General features: G+C 49.6%; 1 protein-coding gene across 1 annotated transcript; it reads left to right on the top strand.

Moving 5' to 3' along the window:
* The first annotated feature begins 1,273 nt into the window (after positions 1–1,273).
* LOC134947432 (LHFPL tetraspan subfamily member 3 protein-like) lies at positions 1,274–13,989 on the top strand. The gene is made up of 4 exons (XM_063935527.1): positions 1,274–1,640; positions 3,433–3,821; positions 10,749–10,985; positions 13,824–13,989. The coding sequence occupies exons 2-4, from the start codon at positions 3,443–3,445 to the stop codon at positions 13,844–13,846; spliced, it is 639 nt and encodes a 212-aa protein (XP_063791597.1). The 5' UTR covers positions 1,274–1,640; positions 3,433–3,442; the 3' UTR covers positions 13,847–13,989.
* The last annotated feature ends 1,226 nt before the right edge of the window (positions 13,990–15,215 follow it).

A 15,215-nucleotide genomic window follows, 5' to 3' on the forward strand; every position in this document is an offset into this window, starting at 1 on the left:
ACAGGGCAGAATTGAGGACTCGTCCTCAATTTCTACCCAAGGTGGTTTTCTGCATTTCACATGAACCAACCTATTGTGGTACCTGCGGCTACTAGGGACTTGGAGGACTCTAGGTTGCTTGACGTTGTCAGGGCCCTGAAAATATATGTTTCCAGGACGGCTGGAGTCAGAAAATCTGACTCACTGTTTATCCTGTATGCACCCAACAAACTGGGTGCTCCTGCTTCTAAGCAGACGATTGCTCGTTGGATTTGTAGTACAATTCAGCTTGCACATTCTGTGGCAGGCCTGCCACAGCCAAAATCGGTAAAAGCCCATTCCACAAGGAAAGTGGGCTCATCTTGGGCGGCTGCCCGAGGGGTCTCGGCTTTACAACTTTGCCGAGCAGCTACTTGGTCAGGGGCAAACACGTTTGCTAAATTCTACAAATTTGATACCCTGGCTGAGGAGGACCTGGAGTTCTCTCATTCGGTGCTGCAGAGTCATCCGCACTCTCCCGCCCGTTTGGGAGCTTTGGTATAATCCCCATGGTCCTTACGGAGTCCCAGCATCCACTAGGACGTCAGAGAAAATAAGATTTTACTTACCGATAAATCTATTTCTCGTAGTCCGTAGTGGATGCTGGGCGCCCATCCCAAGTGCGGATTGTCTGCAATACTTGTATATAGTTATTGTTACAAAAATTCGGGTTATTATTGTTGTGAGCCATCTTTTCAGAGGCTCCCTTTCGTTTTATCATACTGTTAACTGGGTTCAGATCACGAGTTGTACGGTGTGATTGGTGTGGCTGGTATGAGTCTTACCCGGGATTCAATATCCTTCCTTATTATGTACGCTCGTCCGGGCACAGTATCCTAACTGAGGCTTGGAGGAGGGTCATAGGGGGAGGAGCCAGTGCACACCACCTGATCCTAAAGCTTTTATTCTTGTGCCCTGTCTCCTGCGGAGCCGCTATTCCCCATGGTCCTTACGGAGTCCCAGCATCCACTACGGACTACGAGAAATAGATTTATCGGTAAGTAAAATCTTATTTATTCTGAATGTGTCATTTCCTTTTAACATAGAAATTAAAGATATATTTTAGCAAAGTTTTATTAAACATCACAAGTGTGTCCCAACGCGGAGTCTTTCTTTTGTATATTAGGGGTTTATTCATGAAGAAGTGAGCCAGTGGAGAAGTTGCCCATGGCAGCCAATCAGCATTGAAGTAACATTTCTAATTACAAGTATATACAATTGTACGGAGCAGCTGATTGGTTGCCATGGGCAACTTCTCCACAGGCTCACTTCTCCGCTCTTATCACTGCTTAGTAAATGTCCCCCTTAGAGAGCTATAAGATGTGCAGGAGGAAGGTGATACAGTATATGGTTACAGAGCTCTGCTCTGCTCCCCATACTCCCTATTAGGGCACAAATAATGGTAAAGTAAGAATTGTGAGGTAAATATTTGTAATAAAAGGAGGGACTGCCTTCAGAAGAGAGGGACGCGTGTGAGCGGTGTGTGGTATATGGAGCACAGCAGGGAGGGGGCTCGGAGCTGCAGAGTCGGGGAGGAGCAGAGTCTGCTCACAGATGCTGCTGCCATGGACACCACAGAATCTGCTGCAGGAGTGATGCTCTGACTACTGGGGAATATCACTGTAAGTACTGCTCCCATCACATGGAACCTGCACACGCTGCAGAGCAGTCAGGGTGGGCTGTGCGTGTGCTCTGCATATACCTGCATGTGACACCTGTACACGGGGGGAGGCAGGTTCTGTGCTCTCATATCTGTATAGGGCAATGGAGGCTGGAGGCATTATATATATGTGATGTGTGTGGATGCACAATGCCCCCTCTGCGCTGACTGTATATCATGTTCCCCTATTTCCAGTGTTGCATGGATCTTTTTTTTTTCAGTACGTTTCTATTTAGTTATTTAGAGTCAACGTATAAAAATGAAGCAAATTATTAAAAAGATGTCACCATCTCTATGTACTGTATACATCCTTCCTGCTCTGTCAGTTCCCCAGCCCACAGTATATACTGCCGCTCACATGCCCATAGTATCCAAGCCCACAGTATATACTGCCACTGACATGCCCATAGTATCCAAGCCCACAGTATATACTGCCGCTCACATGCTCATAGTATCCAAGCCCACAGTATATACTGCCGCTCACATGCCCATAGTATCCAAGCCCACAGTATATACTGCCACTCACATGCTTATAGTATCCAAGCCCACAGTATATACTGCCACTCACATGCCCATAGTATCCAAACCCACAGTATATACTGCCACTCACATGCTCATAGTATCCAAGCCCACAGTTTATACTGCCACTCACATGCCCATAGTATCCAAGCCCACAGTATACCCTGCCACTCCCACAGCGTAATGTACAGTTCCCATACCCACAGTATATACCACCACTCCCACAGCGTAATGTACAGCTCCCACACCCACAGTATATACCGCCACTCCCGCAGCGTAATGTACAGCTCCCATACCCACAGTATATACCGCCACTCCTGCAGCGTAATGTACAGCTCCCATACCCACAGTATACACTGCCACTCCCACAGCGTAATGTACAGCTCCCATACCCACAGTATACACTGCCACTCCCACAGCGTAATGTACAGCTCCCACACCCACAGTATACACCGCCACTCCCGCAGCGCAATGTACAGCTCCCGCACCCACAGTATACACCGCCACTCCCGCAGCGTAATGTACAGCTCCCACACCCACAGTATACACTGCCACTCCCGCAGCGTAATGTACAGTTCCCACACCCACAGTATACACCGCCACTCCCGCAGCGTAATGTACAGCTCCCACACCCACAGTATACACCGCCACTCCCGCAGCGTAATGTACAGCTCCCACACCCACAGTATACACCGCCACTCCCGCAGCGTAATGTACAGCTCCCACACCCACAGTATACACCGCCACTCCTGCAGCGTAATGTACAGTTCCCACACCCACAGTATACACCGCCACTCCCGCAGCGTAATGTACAGCTCCCACACCCACAGTATACACCGCCACTCCCGCAGCGTAATGTACAGCTCCCACACCCACAGTATACACCCCCACTCCCGCAGCGTAATGTACAGCTCCCACACCCACAGTATACACCGCCACTCCCTCAGCCTAATGTGTCGACTTTTTGACCTGTTGACATTTTATATGTTGGTATTTTGATTGTAGGTATTTCATACTAATTGCGCGTGTGTGTGTGTGCGTGCGCGCGCGTGTGTGTAATGCATGTAGTGACTGGAGGGGACTGACTGTGTGCATACAGCATAGTGAAAGTTACATATATGGTTATTCTGGCGTTGGCCACATTACCGCCAGCATGCGTACCGGATCCCGGTTATTGGAAAAGTCACCGATTGGAGGATCAGATATAACGTTGTGATGTTTTCATGTCCCCCCAGGTGACCATTCATGGATCCTCCTGGACATTTCCGCCTGTATGACACAGACTTTGTGCAGAATGGTCGGGCTGTCACCGGTTTATGGGCTTCCTGCACCATGCTCCTTGGCATCCTGGATATCGTGGTGCTTCTGCAGCCGTCCTGGGTCTTAGGCGGGGAGGGTAGTGGGCAGTTCGGACTGTACCAGGTGTGTGAGGAATCAGACTGGGGCACAGACTGCAGGGGTCCGCAGGGCGCTCTAGAGGCTCTTCCCCCCTTCCAGACAGCGGCTGGGTTCATGGTGGTGGCCCTGCTCCTGGTCCTGCTCAGCCTAGCCTGCCTTGGCCTGCTGTATTTCTGTCACTCGGGGATGGTCTGCAAACTAAGCGCCTGGCTTCAGCTCAGTGCTGGTAATGGATGAGGGATCGGGGTAAATGTGTCATTGGAAGAAATGTTTCTCTGACGTCCTAAGTGGATGCTGGGACTCCGTAAGGACCATGGGACTCCGTAAGGACCATGGAGAATAGCGGCTCCGCAGGAGACTGGGCACAACTAAAAGAAAGCTTTTGGTCTACCTGGTGTGCACTGGCTCCTCCCTCTATGACCCTCCTCCAGACTTCAGTTAGAATCTTGTGCCCGGCCAGAGCTGGGTGCTCCTAGTGGGCTCTCCTGAGCTCCTAGAAAAGAAAGTATTTGTTAGGTTTTTTATTTTCAGTGAGATCTGCTGGCAACAGACTCACTGCTACGAGGGACTAAGGGGAGAAGAAGCGAACCTACCTACTTGCAGCTAGCTTGGGCTTCTAGGCTACTGGACACCATTAGCTCCAGAGGGATCGAACACAGGCCCAGCCTCGGTCGTTCGGTCCCGGAGCCGCGCCGCCGTCCCCCTTACAGAGCCAGAAGCAAGAAGATGGTCAGAGCCGGCCCTAGCCAATTTGATGCCCTAGGCAAAATTTTGTCTGCTGCCCCCTAGCTCTGCCGCTAGTTCTGCATCTGTACCTGCAACGCTCAGGTAGTGGGGCCCACCGGGGGGTTACCCTGTGGGCCAGTTCAACTCTGCACAATGCCACACAGTAATGACCATAATACATATAATTCCACACAGTAAAGGAACCTTACACATATGCCCCACATTAGTAATGCCCATAATACACATAATGCCACACAGTAATGCACCTTACACATATGCCCCACATTAGTAATGCCCAATACACATATACTGCCACACTTGCTGGTTATACAAAAAGATCAGTATCAAACATGTAGAAACTGTCCATTCTCTTCACTATTCAGTGTGTTTGCTGGTGTCTGTTACTCCCGTTAACTGCATGCACTTTACTTTATACTGTGGGAGCTAAATGCTCTGCCCTCCAGTCTGATGTGTCCAAAAGTCACGCTGCACTGATGTTTCATATAGAAATAGCACAACGCAAATTACTGACCACGTTACAGTGCTAGATGGCAGGGGAATTTTACGGTATGGACTGACTAGGAAATAAAGTGTGGGGAGAACACTGCCCATGTTATGTCCCTGCAGACACCTGGGGTTTGCACAGGGATAAGGGACACACACAGGATGGCAGGGTCCCCCTCCCCCATGTGTACAAGCAGTATAGGTGATGTCAGTTTTCTGTGAAGCAGTCTTCCAAAATACACATGTGTTATCATAAGAAGCCATCCAGTAATAACCTTATATAGTCAGTAAAAATGTCACAGGTCCAGGAATTGCATTTACTGGGCTTCTGCTGTCTGTCTGAGGTCTCACAAGTCAGGGGCATTCAAGCATGTCAGAGGAAGTTTAAGGCACAGTGTGCATTTTTTTTGACAAATGTAAACAGCAGTGTATACCAGTACTGATTGAATACATTTGGAAAGTAACAGTTAGTTTGCGGACTGTCCCTCTCAGCATGAGATGCTGCAGGGACATGCTTGGATGCCCCCAGACATGCTTGAATGCCCTAGGCAAATGCCTAGCCTGCCTATAGCTAAGGCCGGCTCTGAAGATGGTCCTGAAAATCGGAGGCAGAAGACTTCGGTCTTCAACAAAGTAGCGCACAGCACTGCAGCTGTGCGCCATTGCTCCTCATGCACACCTCACACTCCGGTCACTGATGGGTGCAGGGCGCTGGGGGGGGGGGGGCGCCCTGAGCAGCAATATTAACACCTTGGCTGGCAAAATAATCACAATATATAGTCCTAGAGGCTATATATGTGAAAAATATCCCTGCCAGAGATCCATAAAAAAGCGGGAGAAGCCCACCGAAAAAGGGGCGGGGCTATCTCCCTTAGCACACTGGCGCCATTTTCCCTCACAGCTCCGCTGGAAGTATCGCTCCCAGGCTCTCCCCTGCAGTTTCAAGACTACAAAGGGTAAAAAAGAGAGGGGGGGCACTAAATTTAGGCGCAGCAGTATATATATAAGCAGCTATAAGGGAAAATCACTCAGTTATAGTGTTCATCCCTGTGTTATATAGCGCTCTGGTGTGTGCTGGCATACTCTCTCTCTGTCTCCCAAAAGGGCTTTGTGGGGTCCTGTCCTCTGTCAGAGCATTCCCTGTGTGTGTGCGGTGTGTCGGTACGGCTGTGTCGACATGTTTGATGAGGAGGCTTATGTGGAGGCGGAGCAGATGCCGATAAATGTGATGTCACCCCCTGCGGGGTCGACACCTGAGTGGATGGTTATGTGGAAGGAATTACGCGACAGTGTCGACTCCTTACATAAAAGGTTTGACGACATACCAAATATGGGACAGCCGGCTTCTCAGCCTGTGCCTGCCCAGGCGTCTCAAAAGCCATCAGGGGCTCTAAAACGCCCGCTACCTCAGATGGCAGACACAGATGTCGACACGGATACTGACTCCAGTGTCGACGACGATGAGACTAATGTAACTTCCAATAGGGCCACACGTTACATGATTGAGGCAATGAAAAATGTGTTGCACATTTCTGATGTTACCCCAGGAACCACAAAAAAGGGTATTATGTTTGGAGAGAAAAAACTACCAGTAGTTTTTCCTCCATCTGAGGAATTAAATGAAGTGTGTGAAGAAGCGTGGGCTTCCCCCGATAAGAAACTGGTAATTTCTAAAAGGTTACTAATGACGTACCCTTTCCCGCCAGAGGATAGGTCACGTTGGGAAACATCCCCTAGGGTGGATAAAGCGCTCACACGCTTGTCAAAGAAGGTGGCACTACCGTCTCCGGATACGGCCGCCCTAAAGGAGCCTGCTGATAGGAAGCAGGAGGCTATCCTGAAGTCTGTATATACACACACAGGTATTATACTGAGACCAGCTATTGCTTCAGCATGGATGTGCAGTGCTGCAGCTGCGTGGTCAGATTCCCTGTCGGAAAATATTGATACCCTAGACAGGGACACTATATTGCTAACCGTAGAGCATATTAAAGACGCAGTCTTATACATGAGAGATGCACAGAGGGATATTTGCCGGCTGGCATCTAAAATAAGTGCAATGTCCATTTCTGCCAGGAGAGGGTTATGGACTCGGCAGTGGACAGGGGATGCAGATTCTAAAAGGCACATGGAAGTTTTGCCTTATAAGGGTGAGGAGTTGTTCGGGGATGGTCTCTCGGACCTCGTTTCCACAGCAACAGCTGGGAAGTCAGCATTTTTACCCCATGTTCCCTCACAGCCAAAGAAAGCACCGTATTATCAGGTACAGTCCTTTCGGCCCCATAAGGGCAAGCGGGTTAAAGACGCGTCCTTTCTGCTCAGAGGCAGAGGGAAAAAGCTGCAGCATACAGCCAGTTCCCAGGAGCAAAAGTCCTCCCCCGCTTCCTCCAAGTCCACCGCATGACGCTGGGGCTCCACAGGCGGAGCCAGGTACGGTGGGGGTCCGTTTTAAAAACTTCAGCAATCAGTGGGCTCGCTCACGGGTGGATCCCTGGATCCTTCAAGTAGTATCTCAGGGGTACAAGCTGGAATTCAAGACGTCTCCCCCCCGCCGTTTCCTCAAATCTGCCTTGCCAACAACTCCCTCAGGCAGGGAGGCAGTGCTAGAGGCAATTCACAAGCTGTATTCCCAGCAGGTGATAGTCAAGGTGCCCCTCCTTCAACAAGGACGGGGTTACTATTCCACAATCTTTGTGGTACCGAAACCGGACGGTTCGGTGAGACACATTTTAAATTTGAAATCCTTGAACACATATATAAAAAAATTCAAGTTCAAGATGGAATCGCTTAGGGCGGTTATTGCAAGCCTGGACGAGGGGGATTACATGGTATCACTGGACATCAAGGATGCTTACCTGCATGTCCCCATTTACCATCCTCACCAGGAGTACCTCAGATTTGTGGTACAGGATTGTCATTACCAATTCCAGACGTTGCCGTTTGGTCTGTCCACGGCACCGAGGGTATTTACCAAGGTAATGGCCGAAATTATGATACTCCTTCGAAAAAAGGGAGTTTTAATTATCCCGTACTTGGACGATCTCCTGATAAAGGCGAGGTCCAGGGAGCAGTTGTTGGTCGGGGTAGCACTATCTCGGGAGGTGCTACAACAGCACGGTTGGATTCTAAATATTCCAAAGTCACAGCTGGTCCCTACGACACGTCTACTGTTCCTGGGGATGGTTCTGGACACAGAACAGAAAAAAGTGTTTCTCCCGGAGGAGAAGGCCAAGGAGCTGTCATCTCTAGTCAGAGGCCTCCTAAAACCAAAACAGGTGTCGGTGCATCACTGCACGCGAGTCCTGGGAAAAATGGTAGCTTCCTACGAAGCAATTCCAATCGGCAGGTTCCATGCAAGAACTTTTCAGTGGGACCTGTTGGACAAGTGGTCCGGATCGCATCTTCAGATGCATCGGCTGATAACCCTGTCTCCAAGGACCAGGGTGTCTCTGCTGTGGTGGCTGCAAAGTGCTCATCTTCAAGAGGGCCGCAGATTCGGCATACAGGACTGGGTCCTGGTGACCACGGATGCCAGCCTTCGAGGCTGGGGGGCAGTCACACAGGGAAGAAACTTCCAAGGACTATGGTCAAGTCAGGAGACTTCCCTACACATAAATATTCTGGAACTGAGGGCCATTTTCAATGTCCTAAGTCAGGCAAAACCCCTGCTTCAAAACCAGCCGGTACTGATCCAGTCAGACAACATCACGGCAGTCGCCCATGTAAACCGACAGGGCGGCACAAGAAGCAGGACGGCGATGGCAGAAGCCACAAGGATTCTCCGATGGGCGGAAAATCACGTGTTAGCACTGTCAGCAGTGTTCATTCCGGGAGTGGACAACTGGGAAGCAGACTTCCTCAGCAGGCACGACCTCCACCCGGGAGAGTGGGGACTTCATCCAGAAGTCTTCCAACTGATTGTAAACCGTTGGGAAAGGCCACAGGTGGACATGATGGCGTCCCGCCTAAACAAAAAGCTAGAAAGATATTGCGCCAGGTCAAGAGACCCTCAGGCGATAGCTGTGGACGCTCTAGTGACACCGTGGGTGTACCGGTCGGTTTATGTGTTCCCTCCTCTTCCTCTCATACCCAAGGTACTGAGGATAATAAGGAGAAGAGGAGTAAGAACTATACTCATTGTTCCGGATTGGCCAAGAAGAGCTTGGTACCCGGAACTTCAAGAAATGATCTCAGAGGACCCATGGCCTCTGCCGCTCAAACAGGATCTGCTGCAGCAGGGGCCCTGTCTGTTCCAAGACTTACCGCGGCTGCGTTTGACGGCATGGCGGTTGAACACCGGATCCTGAAGGACAAGGGCATTCCGGAGGAAGTCATTCCGGAGGAAGTCATTCCTACGCTGATTAAAGCTAGGAAAGAAGTGACCGCAAACCATTATCACCGAATTTGGTGAAAATATGTTGCATGGTGTGAGGCCAGGAAGGCCCCAACGGAGGAATTTCAGCTGGGCCGTTTTCTGCACTTCCTACAGTCAGGGGTGACTATGGGCCTAAAATTGGGTTCCATTAAGGTCCAGATTTCGGCTCTATCGATTTTCTTCCAGAGAGAACTGGCTTCACTACCTGAAGTTCAGACTTTTGTTAAGGGAGTGCTGCATATTCAGCCCCCTTTTGTGCCTCCAGTGGCACCTTGGGATCTCAACGTGGTGTTGGATTTCCTAAAGTCACATTGGTTTGAGCCACTTAAAACCGTGGAATTAAAATATCTCACGTAGAAAATGGTCATGCTGTTGGCCTTGGCTTCGGCCAGGCGTGTGTCAGAATTGGCGGCTTTGTCATGTAAAAGCCCTTATCTGATTTTCCATATGGATAGGGCAGAATTGAGGACTCGTCCCCAGTTTCTCCCTAAGGTGGTATCAGCCTTTCATTTGAACCAACCTATCGTGGTGCCTGCGGCTACTAAAGACTTGGAGGCTTCCAAGTTGTTGGACGTAGTCAGGGCCCTGAAAATTTATGTTTCCAGGACAGCTAGTGTCAGGAAAACTGACTCGTTGTTTATCCTGTATGCACCCAACAAGCTGGGTGCTCCTGCTTCAAAGCAGACTATTGCTCGCTGGATCTGTAGTACGATTCAGCTTGCACATTCTGCGGCTGGACTGCCGCATCCTAAATCAGTGAAAGCCCATTCCACGAGAAAGGTGGGCTCTTCTTGGGCGGCTGCCCGAGGGGTCTCGGCTCTACAACTTTGCCGAGCAGCTACTTGGTCGGGGTCAAACACATTTGCTAAATTCTACAAGTTTGACACCCTGGCTGAGGAGGACCTAGAGTTTGCCCATTCGGTGCTGCAGAGTCATCCGCACTCTCCCGCCCGTTTGGGAGCTTTGGTATAATCCCCATGGTCCTTACGGAGTCCCAGCATCCACTTAGGACGTCAGAGAAAATAAGATTTTACTCACCGGTAAATCTATTTCTCGTAGTCCGTAGTGGATGCTGGGCGCCCATCCCAAGTGCGGATTGTCTGCAATACTTGTATATAGTTATTGTTTAACTAAAGGGTTATTGTTGAGCCATCTGTTGAGAGGCTGAGTTATTGTTCATACTGTTAACTGGGTATTGTATCACGAGTTATACGGTGTGATTGGTGTGGCTGGTATGAGTCTTACCCGGGATTCAAAAAATCCTTCCTTATTGTGTCAGCTCTTCCGGGCACAGTATCCTAACTGAGGTCTGGAGGAGGGTCATAGTGGGAGGAGCCAGTGCACACCAGGTAGACCAAAAGCTTTCTTTTAGTTGTGCCCAGTCTCCTGCGGAGCCGCTATTCCCCATGGTCCTTACGGAGTCCCATGGTCCTTACGGAGTCCCAGCATCCACTACGGACTACGAGAAATAGATTTACCGGTGAGTAAAATCTTATTTTTTATTTTACACTAAGTCTATTTTTCTATTTTGTTTTCTGTTGGCCCCAGCCTCTTGCCAGGCCCTGGCCTGTGTCCTCTTCCCAGATGGCTGGGACTCTCCTGCCGTCCGGCACCTATGCAGCTATCGCTCGGACAGGTATGAGCTGGGAACCTGTTCTGTACATTGGGGCTTTATACTGGCCATACTGGGAACAGCGGACTGTCTGGTTTTGTGCGTCCTGGGCTTCACCCTTGGGAAGCGTGGAGATACTCTGAACCCTACTGACGTGAAAGATGTCAAAAAAGGTAAATGACTGCCGTTATAGGAGGCACTAATGATAGTTTTTTATAGTAGTAATTAGCAAATTATTAGTTTACCATAGCCCCATATATACCTGCAGAACATTGCCCTGCTCAAACTACTGACAATCATGCACTGCAGAGCGTCTCATTTTTAGAACAACCTAAAATCCCAACCGGCTTTGACCTCTTACCATCCACAGTTCTTAGGGGTCGCTCTTCCTGCTAATATACCCCAGTCACACTTATCTCTCTTTATTTGTGACGTTGGTGAGAGGTAACTAGTGGGGGGCAACCACTGCAGAATATTTTGGGGGCTTTCAAGTATACTAGCCCCCCCCCCCTTCCTTTTGTCTCTGCATTTCCTGAGCAGAGAATAGAATTATAGGGAGTCATTCCGAGTTGATCGCTAGCTGCCGTTGTTCGTAGCGCAGCGATCAGGCTAAAAATCGGCATTCCTGCGCATGCGTATGCACCGCAGTGCGCACGCGCGACGTTCGGGTACAAAGTCCTTTGTGGTTTTGCACAGGTTCTAGCGAAGCTTTCAGTCGCACGGCAGAACGCAACTGACCGTTTTCAGGGAGTGCTTAGAAAAAGGCAGGCGTGCCGGGGAAAACGCAGCCGTGGCTGGGCGAACGCTGGGCAGGTGTGTGACGTCAAAAGCCAACCCTCCAACGTTATAATCAATGCACACGAAGAGTAAGTCCAGGGCTGGTCTTGTTTTGCACAAAATGTGTTTGCAGTCGCTCTGCTGCACAGGCGTTCGCACTTCTGCAAAGCGAAAATACACTCCCCGGTGGGCGTCGACAATGCGTTTGCACGGCTGCTAAAAACTGCTAGCGGGCGATCAACTCGGAATGACCCCCATAGTTTGATGTATCAAAGAGTAGTATCATAGATGTATCAAAGGGAGGAATTCAATTGGTGTTTGCTTCGGCTGCCACTAGATGGCGCCCAACTGGGCAATTCAATTGTTGCTCCTCTCGAGTGTGCATGCAGCCGGGGGGAAGACTCATTGCAAGCTGAAATGTGCAAAAATACCATGGTTTGGGCACTCGAACACCTTAACCAGGACTTAAGACGGGTTAAGCCGCCGATTTACACAGCTAATACAGGTACTAATAGGGTGCACACAGGGCAAGGGTAACAATTGAATAGCTCCAGTGGGCGCCCACCAACCAGGTTGTCTTTGTCTTGTAAATAATTGCTGCTTTAAAAAAAAAACGGGCAGACTCGCACAAACGTCCCGCAGCTCCGGAACTCGGAGGCTATTGCTTGTAACCGATAGTGTGCAAGTACTAGAGAGAGCGGATGTGGATTAAAAGATCAACAGTATATAGACGGTGAACCTCGGTCCGTGGGCCTCGGATCTCAGCCATTGATCTGAGCAGTCACAAATAAAGATGCAGTGACTCTTCGGACTACTCGGATAAACGGCTGAGAGATCTGAGAAGTCATCAGCTAGCTCCACCCCCACCCCACTGACCAGTCCCACCCCCACCCCAGTGCTCAGCCTCTCCAGTCCCACCCCTACCAGAGTTCTCAGCCTCTCCAGTCCCGCCCCCACCAGAGTGCTCAGCCTCTCCAGTCCCGCACCCACCCCAGTGCTCAGCCTCTCCAGTCCCGCACCCACCTCTGTTTTACCTTTTTCTGTCTTGACAATGGGGGTCATTCTGAGTTGTTCGCTCGCTAGCTGCTTTTAGCAGCATTGCACACACTAGGCCGCCGCCCTCTGGGAGTGTATCTTAGCTTAGCAGAATAGCGAACAAAAGATTAGCAGAATTGCGAATAGAAAATTCTTAGCAGTTTCTGAGTAGCTCCAGACCTACTCACACATTGCGATCAGCTCAGCCCATTTCGTTCCTGGTTTGATGTCACAAACACGCCCTGCGTTCGGCCAGCCACTCCCCCGTTTCTCCAGACACTCCCGCGTTTTTCCCTGACACGCCTGCGTTTTTCCGCACACTCCCAGAAAACGGCCAGTTTCCGCCCAGAAACACCCACTTCCTGTCAATCACACTCCGATCACTACAACGATGAAAATTCTTCGTTCGGACGTGAGTAAATCTACTAAGTTTTGTGCTAAAATACTTTACCGCATGCGCACTGCGAACCATGCGCATTTTTGCCTTAATCGCTCCGTTGCAAAAATCGGCAACGAGCTAACAACTCGGAATGACCCCCAATGTTCATGTTGACCGTTTGACCCTGTTCACCTAAGTACATGTCATCCATCTCTAGGGTGACCATAATATCCCTTTAATCTGGGACACCTATGATTTACACAGGTTCTGTGGCTGGCTAAACTCTAGCCTGAATTTCACCTGGATCTTAGCCGGCCACAGAACCTGTGTAAATCATAGATGCCCCAGACCTTTTTGACTGTCGAGCATCTGGCTCCGACCTATTGACTGTCTATTTACTGTCCATCTTCCATCCGGATACCAAGAGATCGCAGTGACGCCCCTGTAATGTGAACTGGCCGGTGCACGTGAGACCATCAGCAGGTGCTGGCGTACTACAAATCACAGCATGTTCTGCAACACAACACAGAGAGGGGTTGGTAATAGAGCTTGTCCATGGCGCAGTTAACGTCACAAGCTTGGACGACCCCTCTGTGTCCTTGTTCTCAGTCTCAGTCCTGCTGCAATCACGCTGTCCTTGCACATTTCAAGGCCGCAGCAAGAACACAAGTTTCTGAGCCAGCAGATTGGGGCGTCTGCAGTGTGGAATATTAAGGAACGCAGGCTGCTGGTAATTTAGCAATATATGTGATGACTTGGGATCTTTTGCTGTTCACAGCTTGTGGTTGGTTTATTATATCTTGTGGCTCATGTTTTGCAGGTTTCTCTTCGGTCATCCCCTGACAACTTCTGACGACAAGCCATGTTTTCTGGCCGGCCTCCTCTTCCCTGGGCACTCTCTCCCATGCCTCCCCTGCCTTTATTTGAAGACATTGTAATGTAATATTTTTATTTAACAGTAATAAAAACTGGGTGGCGGAATATCATTGGTCTTGCGGATATTTTCAGAAAAATGTAGGATCTCCAAAAGGCTGCCGAACTTTATTCATATTGCGTTAAAAGGGGGACTCCGCCTTCAGGGGGCTTTAAAGTCCAGGCAGATTTATTTTTTTATTCGACACAAGTTTAAGTCTGTGCGCTGGCTACTGGTGTGTCTATACTACACATCTCTCCTATCTGCCTGGGCGATGGAACCCTCTAAAGGCGGAGTTCCTCTTTAATTTCATGTGATTATCAAAACTTTTCTCAAATATGTGTCGGAATGGGGGGAGGCTCCCCCCAAATATCCATAGCAATGTATTGGGTCATGGGGCGCAGTACAACCATGGGCAGGATGGAGATGATACCCTTTCCCGCTGTTCCACCTCCTCCTTCCCCACAGCCCTTCTCCGCCTGCCTACAGGGCCCTACTTCGCCCTGCACCCCGACCCTACAGTGTGTGGCTAGTTACTGTGGGCTGGCCCTTCCTCTGGGACCAGCCAGCGCTCTTCTCACCTCCCACTTCATATGTCCCTCACCTCTTTCCCCTTAGCTCCCAATTCATTCTTTCATCCCCCCCCCCCCCACCGCGATATATAGAAAAATATATCTACCTATCTGTCAGGTAGGTGGTGTGGCGGGCAAGTCCAGCTAGCCCACAGAGGGCAACATACAGCAATTTAGGAGCGCCAAAATGAAAGTATATCTTGGCCCCCCAACTTAAAACCACTATGGCGCCCCGACACCTCTTGTGTATATTGACAAACATACATGTAACCCACACTCTGCCAATGACCTTAACATTGAGAAATGTAGATTGTGAGCTTGCGAGCAGGGCCCTCAGAGCTGGCCCTAGGCATAGGCAAACTAGGCAAATGCCTATGGCATTTGATATGCCTAGGTGCACAAGCAGCATCTGCTGATTAAAATGATATGCGGCATGCCTATATTCTGTATGTGACTGCGGCTGTATCTGCTTACGAAATGCTACTTTACAGTGTATTCCTGAAAATCACTGTAACATAGCATTTCTTATGCAGATACAGCCACAGTCACACACAGAATATAGGCATGCCACATATCATTTTAATTAGCAGAAGCTGTTTTTGCATCCTAGCCACATAGTAATGCAAATAATATGCATTTTCATCAAGAAAAGGTGCCCGACGTTAGCAGAGCTGCCAGCTGACTCACGCCAGGCATCTCCTGCTGCATGACGTATTGAGGCAAGATG

Source organism: Pseudophryne corroboree, chromosome 8, assembly GCF_028390025.1.
Source record: "Pseudophryne corroboree isolate aPseCor3 chromosome 8, aPseCor3.hap2, whole genome shotgun sequence".
Lineage (NCBI taxonomy): Eukaryota > Metazoa > Chordata > Amphibia > Anura > Myobatrachidae > Pseudophryne > Pseudophryne corroboree.